The following is a 25700-nucleotide window of genomic DNA, read 5'->3' on the forward strand; positions in this document are numbered from 1 at the left end:
GCATTTAGCGAAAAGCGAATCGAGAAGCTCGTTGAAATGAACAAGTATGGGTACATTTTAGAGGTTGACATCGACTACCCAAAGAGACTACACGATACCCATAATGGGTTGCCATTTCTACCCGAACGCATGGTAATTAAAAAGGTCGAGAATCTGGTACCGAACTTGGGGCATAAACGTGGATATGTTGTGCATATCAGAGCCCTTCACGAGGCCATAAGGCATGGGCTTGAACTGAAGAAGGTGCATAGGGTCATCCAGTTTAACCAGAAGGCATGGTTGAAAGGGTACATCGATCACAACACGAGGCTTAGAAGTGCTGCCAAAAACGAGTTCGAGAAAGACTTCTACAAGCTCATGAACCTCTCAGTGTTTGGCAAGACCATGGACAATATCCGGAACCACCGCAACATTCAGCTGGTCACCAACGAGGACAAGTATATGAAGTTTGTCATGAAGCCAAATTTCAAGGGTGGAAGCCGGTTCAGAAAACACCTCCTAGGTGTAGAGATGGGTAAAACAGAGGTCAACATGAACAAGCCTGTATACATAAGTCAGGCCATACTGGATATATCAAAAATGGTAATGTACGAGTTCCACTATGACTATTTGCAGCCCAAATATGGTAGCAAATTGCAGCTCTGCTACATGGACACAGACAGTTTCGTGTACCACGTCCGAACGGAAGACTTTTACAGGGATATCGCCAACGATGTCGAGACACGTTTTGATACGAGTGCCTATAGCAAGGATGATAACAGGCCTCTTTCCATAGGCAAAAATAAGAAGGTCGTGGGTCTCTTGAAGGATGAGTTAAGTGAGAAGGTTATGACAGAGTTCATCACCCTAAGAGCAAAGCTATATGCCTACAAGAGCCTTACAAAAGAGGGCGGTGATCGCAAAGCGAAGGGCGTAAAGAGATGTGTGACTAAGAAGTCTATCACCTTCGGCGACTATAGGCGATCTCTGGAGATAGTCATCACGAAGCCAGTAAAGCATCCGGGAAGGGTTGCGCAGGGACACAAGTTGGCGGCACTGATGAGGAAAAGAAAGGAAGAAATGAAACAACAAGAGGGTACTGCAGAGCCTAAAGTCAAAACCTCTTCTGGGGCCAGTTTCGTACAGTCAGTCTACATGTACGGTGTAGGGACTTTGGCCGTGCTTGCCATAGGAGTAGGCGTTTGGTACAGGTTTGGTAGATATTGAGATTTTCAAAATGCTACAAATAAATGGCAACAAGCAAGGCTCACATGGACAGCAACATTAGCCCGAAGGTTATTGACTCTTTATGGGAATCAGTCAGGCTGGTATCGTGTACGATCCTGATAACTATGCGTGCAAAAAAGGCCATAGGAGTTTCTAGACCTGGGGCTAACATGGACCTTGAGGACGGTCTGAAGGTCACCGGCTATATAACGGCAGCGATCTTGTTCGACGTATACGCGATCAAGCAGGGATGGTATAAGAAATCATTGATACCTCCAAAATAGAGTGTCTGATAAAACTCGTGTTTGTCCCTAAGGACAAAAACGAGTTATGGAAGGAACCAAGAGTTGCCCGAGATGTAAACACTTTTTATCTATGGACAATTTCAAAATGAAACGTAATGGTCAACTAACGGGGACATGCATCAAATGCCTCGATAAAAAGAAAGTGTCAAAGGAGCGTACAACAAAGTGCCGCCCCGGCAACCAACCTCTACATGAGCTCATGGCTATCTGTAGGGGCCATATTGAAGCCCAGTTTTCCGAGGGGATGGAATGTTATTCGAAGTGCAGACACGTTTTAAACCTGGACAGGTTCAAGATTAGGGGCAATAGTCAAACGAAAAGTTGTATAGATTGCCTGGATAAGGCGAAGGGGAAGCGGGGTGCCAAAACAAAGACCATGTTATTGACTACGAAGTAGATCCTATCGGGAAAGACAGTAAAATTAGAGGGTTTCAACAGGATGAGAATTACCTGCTTCTTTACACTCTGCTCACATACAACATCATACCCATACCAACTCATCAGAGCACCCCCTGAGCATGTCAGACCGGAGAATGCATGGCTCCTCAAGAGGTATTGCAAGGTATTGCGATGCCTACAGGGAAAATTAACATATGCTCCAGTACCCCTCAAACTCGAAATACCAATTTTTGCCCCGTTTGCCGGGGGTCTTTGGTGAAGAATCACGGTGACGTGTTAATATGTTCTTCATGCGCCGCCATGTACCCGAAAATACATAATAAGAAATGGTCCTACTAGACGTCGTAAGGGACCCACATACGGCAATTTTTACAGGACCCACAAGCTGTGGCAAGACGCAACGTGTCCTTGACCTTCTCGAGCAGGAGTATAAAAAGGAACTATCACAATATTGTGATACTGTGCCCGACCACACGTCGGAATACCACCTATTTGGAAAGGGCCTCGCTCTGGAAGGATAATTACGTGTTCCTAATAGACCCTGGGAATGAGCTGTTTGAATGGATCCAAAATTTGTTCTCGTTGCTGGCAGGCGACGTGTTTGTCGTGGACGACCTCATAGCCGATGAAAGCCTCGATGAGCGTCGACAATTCCTACTTGAATTAGCTATTTCGGCTGTCTTTGGCTACTCACGCAGTCGTATACAGCTCTACCCAAGAACCTTCGGAGGCAGGAAAAAACCTTGTTTGCATGGTACCCTCACGAGAGGAGTGAAATGAGGCTAATCCACGAGGAAACGAATTTGATGCCCGACTCGGATGATATCAAGGCTGAATTGAAAAAGTACAAGCATGCATGCTTGTACGTGAGATTAGAACATCCTAGGACTTGGAAGATTCTCGAATGACTACGGTGAAATCCTCTGGCTTACGTTGATATATTAGAAAGATGTCGTCGCAAGTTATGTTCAACGCAGAGACCATCGAAACACTGTTCAGCAATCAAAATCAACCTATGTTCAAACGTGCCGATATTGGCCGCTTTTTGGGTATTGCTGATATAAGGAGCAATTTTCAATATTTAGGAAACTATAACAAGGCAAGAAATTGTGGGGTTGAAGGGGGAGGGTGCCACCCTCCCCTTTGGAAAAACGAGAAATCCGCATGATGTATTCTTCACATCGGATGGAGCATTAGAGATCATCCGTCGTTCCCGAAAACCAAAGGCTATAGGGCTAATCACATGGGTTGCCCGGGCAGGTGTGAAAAAACTACAAGACGAACTTGAGAAGCAGAGCCAAGCCCTAGAGGACAGAGATATTGCCGTCGCTATACTCGAGGATGATCTGGGGGATAGAGATAGTCAGCTCATGGTACTCGAGGACGAACTTGAGGTACAGACCCAGGAGAATGCGAGACTTAAAGAAAGACATGTTCCACACTGATATCAATATGATACCGTGCTATGCGTGGTTAATAAAAACGATCCTCATGAACGTGGAAAAAAAGGCATACATAAGCACTACATGATCCGATGCCAGCGTAGGCAACTCAGTGCAAGAATAAACACGCTAAAAGCAATGTACCCTGATATGACCGCTAGGAAACCGGAATGCGACGATCCTAATGCAGTGCATGTCTGGTGTCGATTCAGGGACGATACCCTAGGCATTGAGAATTTTTACCTCAACCATTTCACGTTACCTGACGATGATACGCGGGAGCTATTTGAGGGAATATTTGACATTGATATGTCGTAAGCGGGCACTAATTCTAATGATAATGTACAGGTTTTTCACCCAAATGCTTGACGTCTCCCCAGAGACTAGCTCTTGCGCATCCTGTGGCTTAAAGAGTCTTTCCGCGAGTACTTTGTTGTAGCTTTCTACGAAGGCCGTGAACGTGTGGTGATATTTGCTAGTAGCGCGTTTAATCTCCACCCCCTTGCCCTCTAGTAGCTTTGTTACATTTGACTTAAATTCACTACCATTGTCACATTGAAAAATCTTGGGGTATCTAAGGGGTCCTGCCTTGTAAATATCCCTGATCATATCCGCAACCTCGCTGGCTTTTTTGGTACGCAGAGGCCTAGCTACCTTGTACCTTGAGGCCACGTCAATACCTGTCAGGATGTACTTGTAGGTGTTTCCGTATAGCTTGTCATGTGGCATGTACAACAGATCGAATTGGTGCATTTCGTTGGGTGTTGTAATAGTGAAATGAGGGTAGTCGATTTTTTAAGGGCCTTTGATATGCCGGAGAAATAAGAGTTGCTTACTCAGCCAGTGGGTGACTAGCTTTTTGGATAGACCGCTCTCCTTCGCGAGTAATTTGATAGCTTTTCGCCTGGTCCAGAGAAGTTCTGGCATGTAGTAAATTTGGGTTAATTTCCCAGCCTCTTCTCCCGTAACAACGTGCGTTTTTGACGTGTTTATTATACATGTCAAAAAACCTTTTACAAATGTTTGTATGCCATGAACCCTAGCAGGGATAGGGAGCCAATGATAAAGGTCAATTTGCCATCTTGTTGCTGCTTGGAGGGTATATAATAGTCAGACAATATCGGGGCCTTCTCGTTCAAGGCGATATAGAATTTGTACATGTGATCATCCAACTCGCGAAGACTCTTACCGGCCTTTATTTGCAGTTCCCGTTGCTCGTTAAACCAGTCCAATTTAGCCTGTCGGTCTTGTATCCACTGTGCCTGGGCTGCTTGCAATTTTTTCATGGCCTGATTGTGCCTCTTCCGTTCGGCCTCGCCGTGTCCCGCAAGTTTAGAAAACAAGAAGTTGGTCCCGCTGAACGCTAATTCATTTATCGCAGCACCTGCTACGATAACAGCTATTGTCGCCATGCTTTATTTAGTACTCTACAGAGTGAAACCTACCATCAAGTATGTTAAGCTGAGCATCCTGGAGCAGGCAAACATAGCATCTAAAATCCCCAGTTCCGTCAGCTTTTTTGGTCATATGGAGGGTTATGCCGTCACTAAGCCTTTGCAGGGGTCTCCCACTACCATGTAGGGTATCGTTGGGAGAGGCTCGGAAATCAATGAATAGGGCGTATCGTTCATTGAAGAATTGGCCAATTGTCACATTCGAGTCATGGCTACCGAAAATGTTCACGACTTGTTCGAGGTGGTCTTTGGGAAGCGTGGCATGGCTATACAATTCATTGGGTTCACCTTCCACCGTGACGCTTATCTTCTCAATTCTTGGGTTATAGAACACATCGTTGACACCGGAATAAGCCTTCACCTTCCCTGAGTCTATGAAAAGTAGCAAGACACCTTTGAGACTCTTTGCAAGGGCATCGATTTGGAGGTTGTAGCTTGTATCGGCCTTTTTCATGGTGACGACTTTGCTACGGAGTATCCGTTCATAAGGCAACGCGAGGCGGCTATACCTTGACATCATGGCACTTGCTAGACCCTCATGAGTGATCTTGTCAAACTCCAGCTTAATGTTGGTGATCTTGTACGCAGCATCGGCTGCCTTGGCTACGGTAGACCCCGAGGCAGCCGTCCCCGCATCTTTGATCACGTCACTGTAAGACGCAAAATGTATGACGAATTGCAGCCTGTCATGGAGGCCCGACTGATGAAACGGCAGATCTCTCGTCAATTCAAACATCTTGCCAAGAGGTATGCAAAAGGTATTACCGTACGCTGCAGCTATCGCTTTCTCTTCATCGGTACCCATATGATCACTAGCATTGACCTGTAGGGCCCTGATAGTCCCGTCATTGGGATTAATGCCGTCCAAAATGAGGTTGTTGTCACGATCAAATTTGGGTAACCACAAGTCCCAGTACACTTCCAGGGTATTGTAGTCGCTAATATTCTGTACCTCGTTGCCGTTCAAGGTAATACGTAGATCTCGCACCAGACTTTTGCCAATGTTGCTGACTAGAGTACACTTCGTGTTGGTCCCCGTCAGCGTCAGGTCAAATAAGAGCTTGAGACTCCCAGGAAAGATGACATCGTTTTGGGACATGTTTGGCACGTCAACATAGAGATCATCGTTCTGGTTGATGGTTGAAGGTATGTGGCTTATCTGAATCCGTTGTTTCCGACCAAAAAGCTACTTCGTCTCTGCGTATGGCTCTAGTGTCGTTCCGAATACGTTACTCATGTTTATTATATAACTGATAATCCAGTATTTACGCATGAGGATGATATTGGTAGGGATGATAAAGGTGGCAGGATGATACGCCATCGACTCAGCAACTCCCCGGAACACCGGGGGGTTCAACGTCGGGACAACTATCGGATTTACATAAGCGATTGGGGTTGGGTACGGAGTCGGCCGGGACCTTACTTTTTAAATCGAAGGTTGGTAGTCTCTACACGCATCTTAGGGAGGAGCTGGGGCTGCCTAATGCGATACATTACGGCAGGTTTAGAATGGATGAGGGGAACCAACTCATTGTTAAAAAGATTGTAATAGGTAACGAAACCTTACCGGAAATAGTAATAACGACCCAAAAAGGTATCCTAAAAACTGTTGGTCAGATACGGAAGTTTATGGGTAAGGAGCGTATGAAGGCTATTGGTTTTCTTGACTATCAAACACCCAACAAAGGTAGTAGGGCAACGGCCCAGAACCTCGCGAATGAAGTTGATGTCCTTGGTTGAATAAGGGCAAAGAGAAGGCTTCGGGTAAAGAGGAGGAGGAGGGTGAGATGATCCAGATGAAAACAATAGAGGGTATTCAAAATTTTGAATATGATGGGTTTTGTCGATACTTCGTTTGTTGGCATCGACGACGCTGCCATCGAGGACATTGATATGAGAAAGATAATGCTCAAATTCAAAACCTACAGGATAATATTAAAAAATTGAAGGGTCATATTATTTCGTATGATAATGATATAGGGACAAAAGAAGTCAAGCTGAAAGAACTCAAGAAGAAGGCCGGAGGAAAAAAGGGATAAGGATATTGCCAAGCTTGAGAAGGATATTGGAATATTGAAAAAGAATAGGAAGGTTGTACTGGATAGGCACGGTCTACTTTCCTCTGAGATTTTTAAGTAACTGAAAAATATCAAGGCTGAGTTGATGAAAATCGCCGGAGATGACATGCCTTTGCTTGAAAAGCTTAAGGTTTTGTTCAGGGAACAGGGTCTGACTATAACAAGCATCGTGTCGGCTATCGGTCTACTGGTTTCAACCATTGTACTCTCTGTTACAGGAGGTTCTGCCGCGACAGGTGCTACAGGAGGAAGTGCCGCAGTGGGTGGTGGAAAGGGCTTTGTAGGGAAGCAGCTTGAAAGGCTTGGAAACTTCCTTAAATATTTTGCGGGTAAGGCAGGTGCTGCATTACCCGGCATCATCGATACAGTTGTATCCTTCTTTCTCAGAATAGCGGCAACTATCGTCGAATATGCAGCGAAGCATCTGTACATGGCAATCGCGGTTGCTGCTGGGTTTGTCGTGCTATATGTTGGAAAGGGGAAAGCTTGATCTATTTAAGCCATATATAGGCAATGATGAGGCCCACCCCTGTTGTAATCAATGCTGTTTTTGTATCCTCGTGCTGGTTTTGTGTTGATTGTTCAGGCGATGTATTAGTATAATCAGGAGGCGTGAGTGGTATGGCATGCTTGGGGGGTGTATATGGTATAGCATGTATAGTATGATCAGGAGGTGTGGGTATAGCCTGTATAGGAGGTGGTATGGTATGTTTTGTAGTATGTATAGGAGGTGGTTTGATAGCTACCACATGTCTGATGGTATGCTCGGTATGCTTTGGAGGTGGTTTGATAGCCCTCTCTATAGGCTTGACAATAGGCTTGTTATTCACATCAACCTGTACCCCAACACTTACATTGACATGTGCTATGAGGATGTTGTTGTTATACCCTACAATTTTGCTTATACGCAGATTCATATCAGAAGGCAGCATGTACACGCTGGGCATGACGGCAAAATTCACCGGGCATATTGCAACACCTTCTGAAATTGCGTGATGTCATGGCCAACATTCTCTTCCCTCCTCACCATGGCTAAAAATATTTGTAACAAAATTTGCCTTGCTGTATAGTTGTCAGCACTAGACCCGATTAAGGATGCCTTAGCCCCTGCCTGAGATCCGAGCAACAGGACCACGTAAACCCGGATACTTTCACTTAGCTTTGTCAGACCTTCCGACGTCAAGCCCTGACTTGTGGGGATAATGAATTTAGCCCAGTAACCATCAACTTGAGGCCACCATCTACTATTGCTGAGTGATGACATGACAACCTTGAATTTGTACAGACTATTGTCACCGTATTCACGACACACTTGTGCATACCCGGAGGTTGAGTAGGGATTTTTGTACTGAGAAAACGCATCGTCATAAGGCATGGGTACCTTCATCCTTGCCAGGATACGACGCATGTGGTAATAGACGTGAAATTTGAAGATTGAGTTGACAAGAGGTACCGAACCCGTCATGCGCTTAGCGCGGATATGCCTAATGCAGTGCTTGCGCAATGGGTAGCGAAGTTAACCTGGATATTCCAGTAGTCCAACGCTTGTCCTGTCCAACCCACTCTAACTGGATCGTTCAGCAAATTGGTGGGAATAGAGATGTCATATTCGGTAAACTCGGGGAATGCCAGGGAGATATGCGACTCCGTCGATCCATACAGATCCTGATGCTCAAGGCTCGTAATACCAAGTGGCCATTCTCCCCTGTTGGATTCGTACTTTGCCTTGGGGTTGTATGAATACATGTTCATCCTTTCTTAGAAGAAAGGATGAAGCAACCGTATATCAGTGATAGTGACAAACCTACGATATTTAAGGACTACCTAGGACAGGATAGTAGGATAGCCTTGAAATCCATCAATATTCGACCCGTGTGGCTGAACCTGTATAGTAACAACGAGTTTACTATACGCATAATAGGGCCTGATCAGAGGGTGACTCGAATTGAGATCCTGAATGGTTTGTACAGAATAGAGGATTTTGCGACTATCTTCAACAGTCAGGCAGAGAATAAAATCAAACTGTTTGTCCTGAAAAATGGACTCTGCAGGCTGCGTGTCAGTGACGGGTACTCGGTGGCGATGAGTCGACAACTGCAAGAGGTCCTGGTCCTACCCTACGATCCCGCGAAAAAGTACTATATGAAGGGTGATTATGACGCCTTCTACAGGACTGATGTTTACCAAAGATGGAGACTTGTTTGTCCTCAGTTGGCAGTAGACGACTGTCTACTGGATGGTTAAAAGCCTAAAATACTGGCCTTGCTTACCACCAAAGAGTTGAATGGGGGGATATGCTGACCTGGAGTTTTGATACCGATATACCTTCCTTTGAAGGGCTCGACGGATCGTCTAGAGTTCATGTTACCGGACGTCTATTACCATGAGAAGAACGTTTCGTTCACCGGTATCACGATGTGTATTCTCATAGAATAAAGATGAGCGATATAGCCAAGCTGTATCCTAATCTACCAAGTGCGCCTGCACAAAGCGCCGATATGCAGGAGGACGAAACTATCCACGAAAGCCAAAAGTATAGACTTGGGAAGATAGAAGAGATTGAAAAGTATCTACAGGATGAGATTAAGGAGCGGAACAGACTCGCAAAGAAGTTCAAAATGCATGGTGCCTGAGTGAGGTATTGTGACCATGGACTGCTGAGTATTAGCATTATCACCTCGGGCATTGGGATCGGAGCGTTAGCCACAGGTTTGGGAGCTCCCCTATGTATAGCCATGGGGTATCACCATTGCCGTCTGAATTGGACAAGCCAGTCTGCGAAACGCCGGGAAGAGGCTGGGTGTGAAATCCTAAAAGCATGAGACTATAAGGTTACTTGCCTAGACTAAGCTGAATTTCATCATTGATTTTATCTCAAAAACCATTGAGAATGGAATCATCAGCGACTATGAGTTCCTCCTCATTACACAGGAACATAAAAAGTATATGCTGCTAAAGGAACAGGTACGTCAACGTGTTAAACAGATCGTGAACGCCATCAATGAACAAGAGCGTGCTCAGCTAGTTGCGAATGGTCAGGAGGAGGCAAGACGTTTAAAAAAAACTTCAGTCTGTACAATATGCAAGCGCTACCTAGAGTCTCCACCTGTTTACAGCCCTTAATTTTATATATTTTATAGGTCTTGTATGGCCTATAAAATATATGGTTTTTAATCCTCACTCAGGAACCATTCTTTTTTAAAGTCCTTATATCGACATTCTGTAATATGTACCTGAGGGTAGTAGTTTTTACTTTTTATATACACCGATGAAATAGCCAGGATGGCACTGGCTTGGCAGGGTTCATCGTAGGGTACTGGCATACCGTGGAATTTAGTCATGATTGCATCCTTGTAGTATTTGAGTTTAGCGTTCACGTAACGGTCCTTTTTCACGGGTTCTGTCGTCAATTGCTCGGAAATAAGCTCTTCGATCTTGGACCAGATTTGGCGATACTTCATAACCCAATCAGGGTACTCTTCGAAATCAAGACTCATCGCCGGTACAGCATTGGCGTTGTACCGGCTGACCCCATGCGGGGACCAGAGGGCTACTACGAGATCTCGTGTATGGTACCCCACTATGAAACGTTGATCCTTGCCTCCATTGGCAGGAATGGGGTTCGACACTGTTAGATAGTCCACGCTGATATCATTGATGTCTGTAAAGGTAGCAGCAAACGAGTAGAAAATTTTAGGGTTGACAATTTCTTCTTCAAATTTCAGCGTCTTCTTTATTGAATTTCCGCGCCCGCAGGCGTAGTAAATTCTTTAAAACCGGCGTTTTTTTCTTTCGGAGCATTTTTTGAGAAAAAATCGACCCTGGGATTTCACGTTCTCCGTCACAGATTCAAACTTCTTACCCAAGCTCCCTAACTACTGGGAAGTTATCTAAATGACGTTTCAGGCCAAAATTGGTATTTGTTTTCGACAAAATTTGGCTCAGTTAACAAAAAAAGTGTGCTGAACATAATGGTGACATAATAATTTTGATTTTTGTCATTTAAATGTCATTTTAGGCCAAAATTGGTCCAAAAATTATAACTACTTTATTTTAAACAAAATTTGGCACAGTTAATAAAAAAGTATGCTGAAAATGATGGTCACATCAAAATTTTGATTTTTTGTCAACTAAATGCTGTTTAAGACCATAAACGTTTCAAGCACAAGAATTTCAACCATAAATGATAGGTTGTATTTTTTGTTAGCAATTTCTTTTAAAATGTGAGTTTATTATGACACGTTTCGTTTTGTTTGCGTTTGTTATAAGATATAATGTCACATGTGTGCTTTATCTTCAGAGCTTCATGCACCAAACCTCTTCGAATGTTTGGCACGATAACACAACATATTGGCAGGTTGTCATCAAATATTTTGGTAGCGAGCAGAAATTCTTAAAGCCCCCAGGGCTTCTTGTTGAAATTCAAATGACTTCAGAGGATTGCTTCTCGTTTTACATACACAACTACTCCCGTTATACGTGATATATTCCTGGTAGCAGTGCCAGCACAATATTTTACCTTTTACCACAAACCGACGTCCGCAGCTACATCTGTCATACTCATCGAGTACCCGTTCACAGTTCTTACATTGTTGCATTTATTTACAGTTATAAATATCAACCTCCAGGTCTTGAATCCTCCGTTCATTATCCTTCTCCTTCTCTGATTCTTGTACTAATGCTAAGGCTATAAGGGGCAGGGAGAGACCAATACCGGCTATGAATGTCATGACTACAGCACTTCCAAATATATCGAATTTTCTTTGACAGTTAATGCACATTTTATTATTAGTATTTTTTTTATCTGTTTACATCTTTACTGTGCATGCGTTGATTTTTGATGACGTCATCACTATATAAGGGAATTCCCCCCTCTAGGTGCGCTAGAACTTTTTTTACTCATTTTTGTATGATAGGGACTTTACCTCCGTTATTCATGACTCAACTAGGGATTTACCCCACTAGGTACTGGATGAGCAGGGACTTGTTGTGGTTTGACCGTGCGCGTGCGCGACTGCGCCAGAACATACATTTCTCTATCTCTGGTAAAACGATTCTTTTATGTCTGTCGTATTGCAACAACAACAAAATCGCCTATCAATGATCCACAGGGTATGTCCTACACAACGTAACAACTGAATATTTTATTTGAAATACAGTCGACGCTCGATATCTCGAATACCCGCTATCTCGAACTGTCGCTCTAGTAGGCAAAATTACGTTCTATATCTCGAACTGCGTTATCTCAAACTTTCGCTTTGTCGAACTATTTTTCCGGTCCTTTCAACTAATTTTATTAGGTTATCTCGAACTTTTTTCTTATTCTTGAAACAAAAACATGCGATTTTATAAAAAGTTCGATTCATACATAAAAGAGACTTTTGAATGTTTACAATTTGAGATTTTGGAAATCCTCTTATTTTTTTAAAAAATGGCTACCAATGGAAGCTCATGGTAACAACGTTGGCTGAGAAAAGAATATATTTTGTCTTTTTTCTGTTTCTCGTTTTCGACTAAACAATATAAACAAGAACGTAAACTTTCGTAAACAAGTACGCGTTTTTCGGACCTAAAAGGTCTTCGACGCTCGAAAGCTCAGCTATCCGTTACCTCTAACTTTTGAGAGTTCTATATATCGAGCGTAGGCTGAACACGATTAATCAGATCGTTTATCGTAATTCCTGAAAAGAGAATTAAACGACGTAAATCTTCAAAGGATGAAATAAAATAAATTGTTGTTGTTGTTGTTGGAATAGCATATTTGTTCTTTTTGCTTTTAAATTTATTTTCCATACCTTCTTAGGTAGAATAACAAAAAAATGTCCAAATAAATTGCTTCTTTTCTTCGCTTATTCAATCCGACGTTTATTTATATAAACACGTATGCGTCTTCTCAAGTGCTTATCACAGTTTTTTATAACTTCCAGTCACTGAAATTTGCTACCATTTACAACTAAAACATAGTTGTTGATGTCTCTATTAATGCTATCTTTTACAGAGTTTTCTTCAAAATAAAAACTGAAATTCTTATCTGAATTTGCACCCGCTGGTATCATGGCGAATAAATATTCTCTTTTCGTGTTCTGTTTAATTCTGCTTTCTTCTTAAAAGCTAATCGAAAATATACCTTCTGCAGAACCAAATTAATATCGAGGTTAGGGTGGTGCCCCAAAAGAAGACTAACGAACCACGAGCGAAGTTGAACAAGTCTACGTTGCATCGATAAGGCGAGTGCCAGTCTTTAACTTTCGAAAACACAACTATGCTACCGAATATAAACCATAAAACGAAGAATAAGACAAAGGGGAGTAATACTTTTCGTATATCTTTCAGTTTCTTCCAACGCGATATAAAGTACGCTATGAAGCCGCAATGAACATCGACTCCAGCTACGAAGAGGTATATTGGTAACAATGGCTGCAATTCACATTCGGAGAAATACAGCGAACCTGAGAAATACAAAGAAATACAATGAAAATGTGATAAATATAATGTGCATGATCTGACGAATTTGTGTAGATAGGGTACGTGATTAATTTACTTCGTAATCAAATCTTGACGAGGTTAGCCGCTCTAGAACACCATCATTTCCTTTCTAGGTTAATTTAATTTTTTTCTCCAGCAAAACAAACCCCCATTACCTTATTCCATGAAATTAACGAGTCAAGAAAATTACTGCGAATGAAATTAACGGTCATGAAATTAACGCGGTTCAATGAAATTTTTTTGAAAAATGCATTTAATTAACGCGAATTTGAGAATACTAGTCGTTAGCCCGTGGAAAATCCACGGGTTCGCCCGTCCTTTTCATTCCGCATTGCGAGCTTCTTGCTACTTGCGCAGCTAAGCTACCATTTTGTGTGACAGACAGACAGACAGACGTATACCGGTATTATAATATAGAAGTCGTTAGCCCGTGGAAAAATCCACGGGTTAAGCCGTCCTTTTTATACCGCATTGTGTGCATCTCGCTACGTGCGCAGCTAAACTACTATTTCGCGTGACAGACATACAGACGGAAAGACGTATACGGGTATTATAATATAGAAGTCGTTGCCCGTGGAAAAATCCACGGGTTCGCCCGTCCTTTAAATTTACCCGTGGCAACAAAGTGGACAAAAAGTATATCGCATTTGATATTCGTGTTTCCGTAACATCATTTTCTAACTCAGCGGGGGGTCCGCGCAGAGACAGACAGACAACGGCTATTATTATAGAGACTAGTCGTTAGCCCGTGGAAAAATCCACGGGGTCGCCCGTCCTTTATATATCGCATTTCGTGTTTCCGTAACAAAAAGACAAACAGACGCACGAACAGATAGACGACGGCTATTATTATAGAGATGCGATATCACTCAAAGCAAAAATTACGGCAACAGTCGAATCCACAGTAGTGAAGCGGTCTCCTCTATTACAAGGCGGTTTGGAAATCGAAATAAAAGTTTTCGTTGTTTGGAAAGACAACTGCTAAAATTTTAAAATCTTAGAAAAAAGAATGCTTTCAGTTAATTTTCCACTTGGATCAGAGTATAAAGATTATACAAAAGCTATCTTAAAAAAGATCGCTGAAAAAGAGAATACCGTTGAGCTATCGCCGATGAGAAGGAAAAAGTAGAAAATTTGTAAAAAAAATTGTATTTTTATGTTTTTTAAGCTTTTATATATTATAAAAAAAGTCACCAAATGAACAGTATTTTAATTAACGAGTCATGAAATCAACAGTCTTTAAATTAACACTTCATTTAATTAACGGTCATCAAATTAACGTGAATTTCGAAACACCGCGTTAAATTTATGACTCGTTTATTTCACGGAATCTCCACGCAAAACTACTATAGTCCAGACGTGGCCCACAGTCACTCTCACTAGTCCCGGCCTCTTCTTTTATAGGTGGCAACCCTATAATAAAAATGGTGTTTACGATAAAAATCAGTTATCGTGGCCATAATTTGCTTTAATCTCGATCAAACTCCACAATAACTGCACAACAACGCCCTTAGCAACCAAATTTGTTATTCACAGGAAGCTTTCCAGCTTTCTCGTTTGTGTTTAATGCATTAAGTATAGTATCTCATCGTTGCGTATGGAGCTACACAAGCAGTCAGAGATCGGATTTGACCGTGGACCCTGGACAACAAGCGCATCAACCAGGCAGGCAATGTTCCTCTCAATTTTATGACTCGTATACTAATCATATTGTGCACAAACAAGTTGGGAATAGTTTGTTCCTCCTGATACCATGTTCTTATAGGGTTGCCACCTTAAGCTATTCTTTCCATTGCCTTCCATTGCAATAACACCACTCAAACAAGTTAAAAAATGTGAAAGAAATAACTGGCTTCAACTTAATATTCCAAATTAATTTCTTAAATTTAAGCAATTCTAAAGTGGTGTAATAAAAATAGTTTCCCCTAGGCTCAACCTCGTCTTCAAGGCATTTCGAATCTTTTCAGATATCGGGACAGCAATACGAACGTCTCTGATCGGAAAGATCCAAGATGCCCTGGGGATGAGGTTGCCCTGGGCTATTCTGATATGCTGATACGCTGAAAACAGTCTTAATCATTAAAATAATGTGATGAAATAACTCATCCCATATTTAGTAGAATTAGAAAACACACATTAATTAAAGATGTCTTTACTACCACGATCAAACAATTGTTTTTCAGAAAGAAAAATTGCGATTTTTTTACCATTCTCAGTGGGAAATTATAACAAAATATTTGTTCTCCAAAGTGTTTTTACTAAGGGGTTTAGTACAGGCAGTAACAAATAACAATGATGTATTACAGAAAGCGATCTCTATGGCAAACCAATGGAGGGGGTTAAGTAGGTCATTTAACAGGTCATTGAACAGGTCATTTTATAGTGACTTACCCATAATTAGCATGGCAACGGAATACACGAACGCAAACACACTTCCAAGAAACATTGCAAGACCTAAAGAAATAAACTTTAAATAGGCCTAAAGGTTAGGTTACACTAACGGTTTTTTATAAAAAGGAAATTTTTTAGTCTTTTTTATCAGAATAATGTTTCAGCCTTAATATTATCGGCCTCATATATTCTTTATATATTCTTAGCTCACTACAGCTTGAAAACATATAAGAAGCTGCGATAAATTGTCATGGCAAAGTTTGCAACGGGAAACGGACTTACGTTGTTGTTTTAAATGAATAAAGAAGTTCAGTTTATGGAATTAGATATTAAACTTTAAATTTTGTACATCATACAAACTTTAATAGCTAAACAAAAAGTCGAGAATCGGCATATTCTTAGAATATTCTTAACATCTGACCATTTTCAATGTTGATGTTCTTATAAAGTATGTTCTTATAAAAAATCATGTAGAATGGGAAGTACAATGACTGAGCTCAAAATTTAACTAAAGAATGATTTTTTTTGTCTATTAAGTCCATCTGATGCATGTCGCTGTTTAATGGCGATGTAGTTAGTGCTGGCAAATATAAGTATTAAGTACTCATAAAATGGTTGCTCATTAAAAAAATGTAAGATCCGATATCGGAAAAGAAACCAAAGTTTACCCATTCCTTCTTCTTCTTCTTCATCTTTTTTTTCTTCGTCTTTAATTTTCTTTTGTAAAATACACATTTCTTCGTCCTCGACTTTATTATTTTGACAAACCATTGCTTTCAAGCGTACGAGCAACAGCAGTATTTTTTTTCGACATACAACTTCACAAACGATCCATTAGAGTATAATTTGTTCTTTTCGTCTGATTACATGATGCAGTTTACATCCTAAAGCTATTCACAAATTAAAAACCTTTTTATAAGTTGTTTAAAGCATTGACCCCTGGCTGTCAAACACAACATGTAATGTCGTGTTGAGATAAGTAGTGTTTTCCTGTCTGTTATCGAACGGACAACATAATCGAGTCAATTTTCTGACTGGTTTCTACTGAGACAAAATAAACTTCACCTGGTTTCTGTGTTTATTACGTCAGACAGCGACATAAAATACTTTTTGAAAAATATTTAATCCTTATTTTTAACCTGGTTAGGTCCAATATACCTAGTTTTGTATAGGATACCAATTTAATTTAGAAGTTCTTATTTCTTTTGGTATAAAATGCTTTTAAAAATATCTTTTCCAGAGGGAGATAATTTGAACAATACACTTTTGTGTTTTCATAAATTTATACTCCGTGTATAAACATGTTTAGAGATGCTTGAGCTTTATGGTCAAACAACGTTGTCACATCATTCATAAAAATTCTTTACAAGGAATGCAAATAATTATTACCATTACTTTTGCGACGGTTTCCCGTTGCATCGGTGATCTGACACTCTGCTGTTGTTTTTATTGCAATTACATCTGTGTCAGTGAAAGATGGTTTTCATTCTTTCCAACGCTTTACATTTCCGGGAAACATAGATTTTTTTTTCTGTGTACCAGAACATACAATTTGGAATTTTTGCAATCTGGATTAAATAACTGCAGGTTCTTTGGGTTTAACTTTCCACGTGCTTGTCGATACTAATGAATACCGAAGATGACTCCACTCACTAAATTTTATTTCTCGCATAGCGTCCAAGTCTTAAGAGATTACGCCTGATAGCGCATGCGTGAATACAACTTCCCCACCCATTTTTACTAGCAAGTCAATTACATTCGTACGGGTTAGACGATTCGCAGAGAAGAAATCATGTCAGGTTGCGAAAGTGTACCAAGAGGTCAGAAAAGACGGAGAGAAGACAGATCTGCTCAGAAAAGTCTTTCTCTTTCTAGTATTATCAATTATTTTGACAAAAAGTTTGAAGATATCCAAACAAAATTTGAAAAGGATAATCACAAACTAGCAATGAAGTCTTCTTTGCTAGTTTCCAAAACATGTAAATCAAAATCCAATAATAAATTCAAACGTGTAAAAGACAGAACAAACAGAACAATTAACATGGCTATAAAATTCCGTTTTTCTCGGCCCCGAAAAAACGGCATTTTGAAAATAATAGATCAGTTCGTATGGAGAAAGAATTCGTTACTGCCTCAATAAAAGAACTGCTTGAGAAACCCATTAGCCGTTTCTACTCAAGGTAATGGTAAAAAACGCCTTATCATGGATTTAAGACATGTAAATAGCATATATATTAAGACAAAGTAAAATATGATGAGTCATGAAAGTCATGAGAGTCATGAAAGAACACTTAAAGAGCTTAATTTTTTAGTTTGATCTAAAGCAAGGTTATCAATATATTGGTATATTCGAAGAACATCAAACTTATTTAGGATTTTTTTGAAGTGATAACGAAACATTTGTATACCTTGATCAATCACGAAAACAGTCATTTAAAGAATTACCGAGTAGACCTGAGATCGAGAATGAGTATTACCGTATTTCCTCTAATAAGCGCCGCGGCGCTTATTTAATTTTTGTGATTTTAGGTGCGGCGCTTATTAGAGGGCGGCGCTTAATAGAGGGCGGCGCTTATTTCGAAATTTCAGATTTCAAGTTTCTGAAGTTTTTGCCTATTCTTCAAATTCAATCCGTTGGTTGAATGCTATCCTTAGTAAAAGTTTTTTTGATAGATTTGGGGTTCTATAGAGGGGTAATCAGAATCAAGTACTACACCAGCGGTTGAAAACGAGAAAAGTGAACCAAGCGAAACAAACAAAACGAACAAAGTAACCAAAGCCAAAGGAAGAAAATCAACCAAAGGAAGTAAAGCAGCAAAGGAAACTGAAGCAGTCAAAGAAACTGAGGTCGCGATCGAACCAGTATCTAAAGAGGTCAATAAAGAAGTTGTCGAAATAGATTCAGACGATCTGGGAGAAAAGGATGATGAGTTTTTAGTCGGACATTTACCCATTGAACTATCCAAACTAACGAAACAATTTTTGAAATCTGATAAAAACAACACGATGATCGCAAAAGTAACGGGAAAAAGGAAACGAGAGCTTGGCTTGGTCGTCCCTGCCAAGTTTCTTTGCTGTTCAACCAACAGTAAAATTGCAAACATTCTTTATGAGGAACTTAATAAGAAGAAATGTAAATTTAGCTATTTAGAACTTAATGTAAATGAATATTGCAATAAGAAGACTATAGAGTTCGAATAAAAGCATTGAAATCTCATTTTCTCTTGATTTTCTAATAAGCGCCGCATTTGAGGGTGCGGCGCTTATTAGAGGGCGGCGCTTATTTCGAAATTCGCATTTGAGGGTGCGGCGCTTATTAGAGGGCGGCGCTTAATAGAGGGCGGCGCTTATTGGAGGAAATACGGTATTCAAATGAAATCAAACCACATCGCATGTAGTGACGCGCCTCCACATGGTTATCTGCATCACCGTTAAAAATCTCGAAATTTGCGCTCAACAAACGAGAATTTTTTTATGAGATTTATTTACGTTACGGTTGGAACATGTCCCGGTTACCGCTAGTATGTGTATGTTTGAAGAAACTTGGTGGTTTTATAAGCCTTCGACACAATGAAGTGCGCGATTTAACAGCAGAGATGTTGACTGAAGTTTGCAAAGATGTAGTTGTAGAACCTATCATCTCGGAAGCACCAGATGAATCTACAGAATTAAGGACTGACGTGAGTGCAAGAAGTTTCTCGTAGCATTGCAACAATTTTTTTTCGACGTGCGGGTGTTTCAGCCATTCGCTCCAAGCTATGTTAACCAAAGCATAAATACTCTCTTTTAGTCGATGGAAAAAAATGTGTACAATAGAGCAGTCCTCGAGAATGAATATGGTTCGTTTACTCCGTTAGTGTTTTCTAGTAATAGTGGAATGTCCGTAGAGACGGCGACTTTTATATCGAAGTTGTCAGAAGTAATTTCATTTAAGAGAAATCGGTCAAAAAGTGAGGTTTTAAGCTACGTTAAAAGAAGGGTATTGCTAAGCCTAATACAAAGTGTTGTGTTCTGCATCACTTCAGAGGTTCATGATCAAAACGTTTCATTCCGACGGCCCTGAATGATTGCGATATACGACTTGGTAGCCAATTCAAAGAGTAATTCTTTCAACGTTAGTTTCACGCACCTCTTGCAGAAAAACTATTGGCTGTGGACCATGTGATCAACGTTATCAATATATATATTTACATTTTTATCCTGAAATTTATTCTAGATTATCATAATTTGTAGAGTAGAAGAAAATACCCCCCCCCCCCAAAAAAAAAAAAAAAAGAATAACGTCATTTCTGGTTGAAGCCGCTACATGATAACAACTCAGGGGCTAATAGACCCTAGAGACAGGGACGTAGAGAACAAAACACAACCTAAGAAGCCCTGGGGACAAGCTTAAGTTTAAATACGTAAAGGAGTTGCGAATATTTAGTACAAAGTTCTGTGTAAGCGCGCTAATCCTGACCTGCAACCGATACCAGAAAATTACAACATTACGTCACGCCACAGCTCATCTATTATAAGAAAAGTTTCCGGTTATTTTCTAGCCAGTTTATTCAGCCTCAATTATTCTAACTCATTCCATATAAACTAGACTAAATACGTAACATACACAAAGATGATCCGGACACATTTGTCGGTCATTTATTTATATATTAACATTTCGAGAGCGTTTTAAGCGGTTATAAGTTATCACGAAGATTCTGGTAAGAAGTAATTTTATTACTTAAAATTTTTTTCAACGTGTTATAACATCACGGGGAAGAAAGTTTGAAGAGGATCAACTGAAAAATCGCTATCAATGTGGGCTCGCGAAAAAACAAAACAAAAAAAACTATGCAAAAAGTGTTTGTATGTAGTCGGAGTCTTTTTTTTTCAAATCACCGGGACAAAATGGACACTTCCCGGTGACTAAATTTGTTTTAAGGTGATATATTTTAAAACATACGAGTCAACATTTTAAAAACTGGATTTGAACATTCTTACTTTTTTATAGAGGGCTTTATTCCTTCTTTTAGGATTTCCCAGGAATAAGGTTAGTGAATTGGATCTCAAAAGATTTCAAATATTTATACTTGCATAGCGAAATGCCTTTGTTCTTTTGCTATTTTACGAGATTTGACACGCGAAAATTTGGTATCAACTGTATAAATAAATTGAAAAATCTAAGTCTCGCAAGATATTACGACTAACTTCGCAAAAAAAAAAATTTTTTATAATGAAATGCAACACGGAAATTTGAAAAGCTGCAGATAAAGAATTGCGAATGCCCACCCTGTGTTGCAAAAATAGTGGGCCTTAGAATCGCAAATACCAAGTTAATTCCTCATTCGTTTCTTTTCTTATGGTTATAGCTTTTAAAGATTTTGTTTTCTCAGACATTTACTTAAAAGTTTAAAAACATATTTACCAAAGCCCAAAGTGGATTTTAAGATTGAAAAGACCAAACATACCCTTATTAAGGCTGTGGGCGATTGCAGAAGTAAAGACAGTTACATCAAAACCAGTTCATTATTTTTCAATTTAATGAAAACCTACATTTACGTACGTCAAAAATATATTAAAAAAAGACTAACCTTGTCCCCATTTATATTTTAAAGCCACGGGAAAACGGGGCAATCATTTTCAAGCAATAGAAACAAACCAATTTTGTTACAGTCGTCCAAAATAATTATCATGTCTCCACACATCTATGCAACAAGTAACACTCCATCACAACAAGGAAAGAATTAAGTATAACTACTGCCTTCTGATTGGCTGAATACAAAAAATGTGGACTTAAAATTGTTGCTGAAAGTAGCGACACAAATAATTTTTTAATAATAAGGTTTTTTTTTACAAAAACACTTCTTTGTTACTCGAATCATGTTTTTATTACCAGTAAGCTCTGCAAGCAACAAAAAGCTACCGATAATACAGGTTTACATTATTTTAGACGGTTGTAATTATCGTAACTTTCTTACTTCGCCTGACAAAGTTGCCTCGTGTATCCGTGGCATAACCTAGTCTCAATGCAAGCACTGTTCCAAAATTTACTAATTAATAGTGATATAGTTGTCGAAACAATAAAAAAAGATGCTCGAAAAATGTTTTTAAACAAATGTTATGAGCAGGTTTTTTAGAAGTCACAAGAACATGTGTTGTCTTATCGCCGGCCTGTATGCGTGTAGCATCTCATTATTACATCAAAATAACAAAAGAAATGAATATTGGCTGCATAAAATCATGGCCCATTTAACACAGGCTCATTGAAATAAAAACAAATCATAAATCTTTTCAGGTAAAAAACGATATTAAGATTTGACTAGCTGCTATGAAATAGGATGACGGTGCTCTTTACAGTGAAAAAATAATAATAGTATTAATAACTACTGCTGAGTTACAATGCAAGTCTGGCAATAATCAATGGTCAAACTACCCCTTCTTTTCTGACCAATAGCAACAACATAAAACTTTCTCATACATGCACGTAAAAAAATTTGCAAATTATAACTGTCGTAGAATTAAGATTGTTAATTTGTAAATTTGAAAAGTTTAAAGGTGTGGAAACACATTTGAAACAATAAAAAAACATCCAAACATATACTAACAAAAAAAATTATGACCTAGAAGTAAAAAGTAACAGTATATATATTTAAAATAAAGTATTTTTGCAAAAAGAAAACTTGTTGGAAAGCAAATATGATAGAATTGGCAGAAACTAATTTGGCAGGAATTTAATTTGGCAGACATCAAAAGAAAAAGAAAATGGCGGGAATTTAATGTGGTGGATTTTGTCAAATCCACTAATTCCCTAAAATATTCTAGCCGTTAAAATTTCTTCATTAAGGTGAAATTATACAAATTTTAACTGTTTTCCCTCTGACCAGTGTGTTTGCTGATAACAGCTAAACCTGCATACATTCTTGAATGAGCACCAAGAAGACTGATAAAATACAACAAAAATAAAAGATATGATAGCTTTAGTCATTTCTTAAAATTTTATTCGAAAACTCATCTCAACTATTGAAGAACCAGCTTCAATCATGTGAAGTCAACAAAATTTTACAGACAGTTTATAAAACTATGCAAAACAGAGTAAAAAATCATCGCAAAAATATATAGCCATGAACGTTCAATTTCATCTAAAGTAGTGAAAACAACCCTAATGCCAAGCATTGTAGAAATTAATTGCAAAAATGAAACTGCTTAAGATATAAAAGAAGAAAAAAACAATAAAATTTAAATTATATACAAAATGAGAAAAAAAGACACCTTCCTCGGTGTCAGCTTGAATGATTTTTCGAATTATAAAAATAAATAAGATATCCTACAGGGACAACGACAGCTACAAGACAAATCACCATTAAACAGTGGCTCCATGTAATCGAACACACGGAACCGTATTGTTCTGGTTTTTCTTTCCTTCCGCTAGGAAATATAACTTGGCCAGTTAGAGAGTCTGCAATATCTCTTAAACTCTCCTCCTTGTTCTCCATCTCAGACACTTTTTCTTGCACTACTTTATCCATATTTTCCATGTATTCGTGAATAGTAACATCACTGGCATCTTTCATATTACCAGAACGCCCGTTCTGTCTTACTAGCGGCTCAGCTAACAAATGAGCTGACTCTGAAAAATGCCGATCGCGGCTACTGAAAATTTCAAGTTCTTCATCATCGTCACTGGACATATAATCCAGATTACTACTAAACACGTACGGTTTGGGAATGTCAAATTTTCTTTCATTACTAACATAGTTCAACTTAACTGCTGAATTAAGTTCAGATACTTGGTCCCTAATTCCTTGCTTCAGTGCACGATGATATTCACCATATATAAGGCCGTCCTTTACGACTGGTACTTTTATGGTTTTCAAAGCATGCAATTCTTTTTCATTGTAAATCTTGTTGGCATACTTTAATTCAGACACCTGTATCAAATAAATAAGAATAAATATATGAAAATACAGAGAATAAGCTTGTAAAGAAAAAATTCAATTAAAGCAATTATGTCCAAAGTCTGTAATTCCATATCAGTTTGACAATATTTTTGAAATAATAACAAAAAAACAATCATAGAATAAATGGCTAAGAACTCAGAGAAATGTCCGTCTTTCATTTTTTTTTTTATACATTTAAAACATTAATCAGCTACAGATTTTGATAAACCATAATCGCTAATGGCTCATAAGCTGAAATACAAGCCAAAACCTGAGAAACTGCTAGACAACTAGCAAGGCTGAAACTGCTAATGCTTTATTCTGTATAATAAACAACCTAAAAACAGTTCTTGAAATTAATGAAAAGTTTTTTAACAATATAGGAATAAAACATAGGGTCATTCCAGACAAAATGAGTTTGGCTTGATACCCGCTGTCTCACATTAGGCTAGTTTTTTGCATGTACAGAAGGTGTAGGATTCTTGAGAAATAAAAGTCACTAATCCTGATCTTAAAAATACCTGTTAGGGATGCATTAAAAACAAAAAATACTGAATCAGCATCTTCTAGGTGTGGGTTTACCCTTAGCAACTGAGACTGAAATGAAAAGTTGGTTATGAAAAAATATGTATTAATTATAATTAATTATAACAGCATATACAAGAAAATTATGTGTTAATGGAGTGTAAAAAACTTACATGACAATTATATTTCAAAGCCAACTTAACCAGGCTGTCCTCTTCAGTAACACCCACATAGATACATTCTTTACGACCAAACAATGGTTTATCTGCAGTTGACTCAGTTGAGCTTTCACTACCACCTGATAAATTTCTTTTTCTAGTCCGGAATTTTGTTTGCTGTAATTCATAATACTGCTCTTTTGTCATATTGTTAGGCAAGTCTTGTGACACACTGTTCAGGTATTGTACTACATTTTGCATCGCATTGTGTGGTTCAACATCTTGATCAACGATATCAAGTATACGACTGATTTGCTTTTTCTTTGCCAGGGTATCACTTTCACTCATGTCAACATATCATTGCAACTGTAGCTATACATTTATTATGTGCTATTTTATTAAAGTAAAAAACAGTTCACCAAATATAATGAACAATGTTCTGAAAGCCTTATATTATGCAGTTAGAGTGCAGACGTTTTCATCACTGCAGTGTTCGACCAACCCTTATTTTCACGAAAACAAAAAAATAATCAAGCAAAAAAGTTTTAAAGAAAAAAAAAGAAAAAAAAATAAGAAGATAATCAATGTTATTTTTTGTTAGTTTAATGTTAATCTACAATTATACTAAACAAGGTGAATCAATAACGTTACTTTAGGACCACCATTGGTAAGGCAACTTGAAGTTAGTTACATTATTTCAGTGAGACAATTATTATTTTTCATTCGCAACTAAAAAATATAATCTGCATGCGTTATGCGAAAATACAGAGAGAAAAAAAGGCATATCGAAAAAGTGGGATGCGGGATGCAGGATGCTAAAAAATCTTCGAAATAAAATAATGACCGCACCAAAGTTATTTTTTCTTGTCATTGATTCAACGCATGAAAAACTCGATAATAAATAAATACATTTTCGTTTATTTTTAACCAAAGTATAACTAAAAATAACAGAATTTTAACAAATTCAAAAAAATGTGAATTATGAAAAACCCAAAGGATAGGGGAAGGCGACTTTGCTTACTTTTTGCTGGTCAATTAGCACAAATAATAACCAAATATTAATTTCTGCCCTTTTAAAAGGATTTAAAAACTTTAAAAAATAATGCAAAAACAATTTCGCGACAAATTTAATGCTCACCAAATTTTTTTTTTATATTTCCTTTTGTTTACTTGGTCATTTAAGTCAACCATTAACACCAATGGGAATCCGTACTAACCAATATTAACGAAACAGAAATTAATTCTCCTGATCATTTCGGCCGGTAGACCATAATTTGTAGCGCGAATAGTTGAGTTTAGATACGAGAAAACAAGACAGAGTTGTGTCTACTCTTCTATGC

At 38.8% G+C, this 25700-nt stretch overlaps 2 protein-coding genes across 2 annotated transcripts; both read right to left on the reverse strand.

Annotated features, from left to right (window-relative positions):
- Positions 1-10979: 10979 nt before the first annotated feature.
- Positions 10980-16765, reverse strand: LOC130645213 (transmembrane protein 272-like). Its single transcript, XM_057451130.1, has 3 exons — positions 16430-16765; positions 15762-15824; positions 10980-13333 (listed from the first exon to the last, which is right to left on the reverse strand). Exons 1-3 carry the CDS (start codon positions 16530-16532, stop codon positions 12996-12998), a joined length of 504 nt encoding a protein of 167 aa, XP_057307113.1. The 5' UTR covers positions 16533-16765; the 3' UTR covers positions 10980-12995.
- A 4487-nt stretch (positions 16766-21252) lies between these two features.
- On the reverse strand, positions 21253-25084 carry LOC130645223 (lysM and putative peptidoglycan-binding domain-containing protein 4-like). The gene is made up of 2 exons (XM_057451143.1): positions 24376-25084; positions 21253-23668 (listed from the first exon to the last, which is right to left on the reverse strand). Exons 1-2 carry the CDS (start codon positions 24706-24708, stop codon positions 23021-23023), a joined length of 981 nt encoding a protein of 326 aa, XP_057307126.1. The 5' UTR covers positions 24709-25084; the 3' UTR covers positions 21253-23020.
- Positions 25085-25700: the final 616 nt, after the last annotated feature.

The sequence above is a fragment of the Hydractinia symbiolongicarpus genome, chromosome 1, assembly GCF_029227915.1.
Source record: "Hydractinia symbiolongicarpus strain clone_291-10 chromosome 1, HSymV2.1, whole genome shotgun sequence".
In the NCBI taxonomy this organism is placed as follows: domain Eukaryota; kingdom Metazoa; phylum Cnidaria; class Hydrozoa; order Anthoathecata; family Hydractiniidae; genus Hydractinia; species Hydractinia symbiolongicarpus.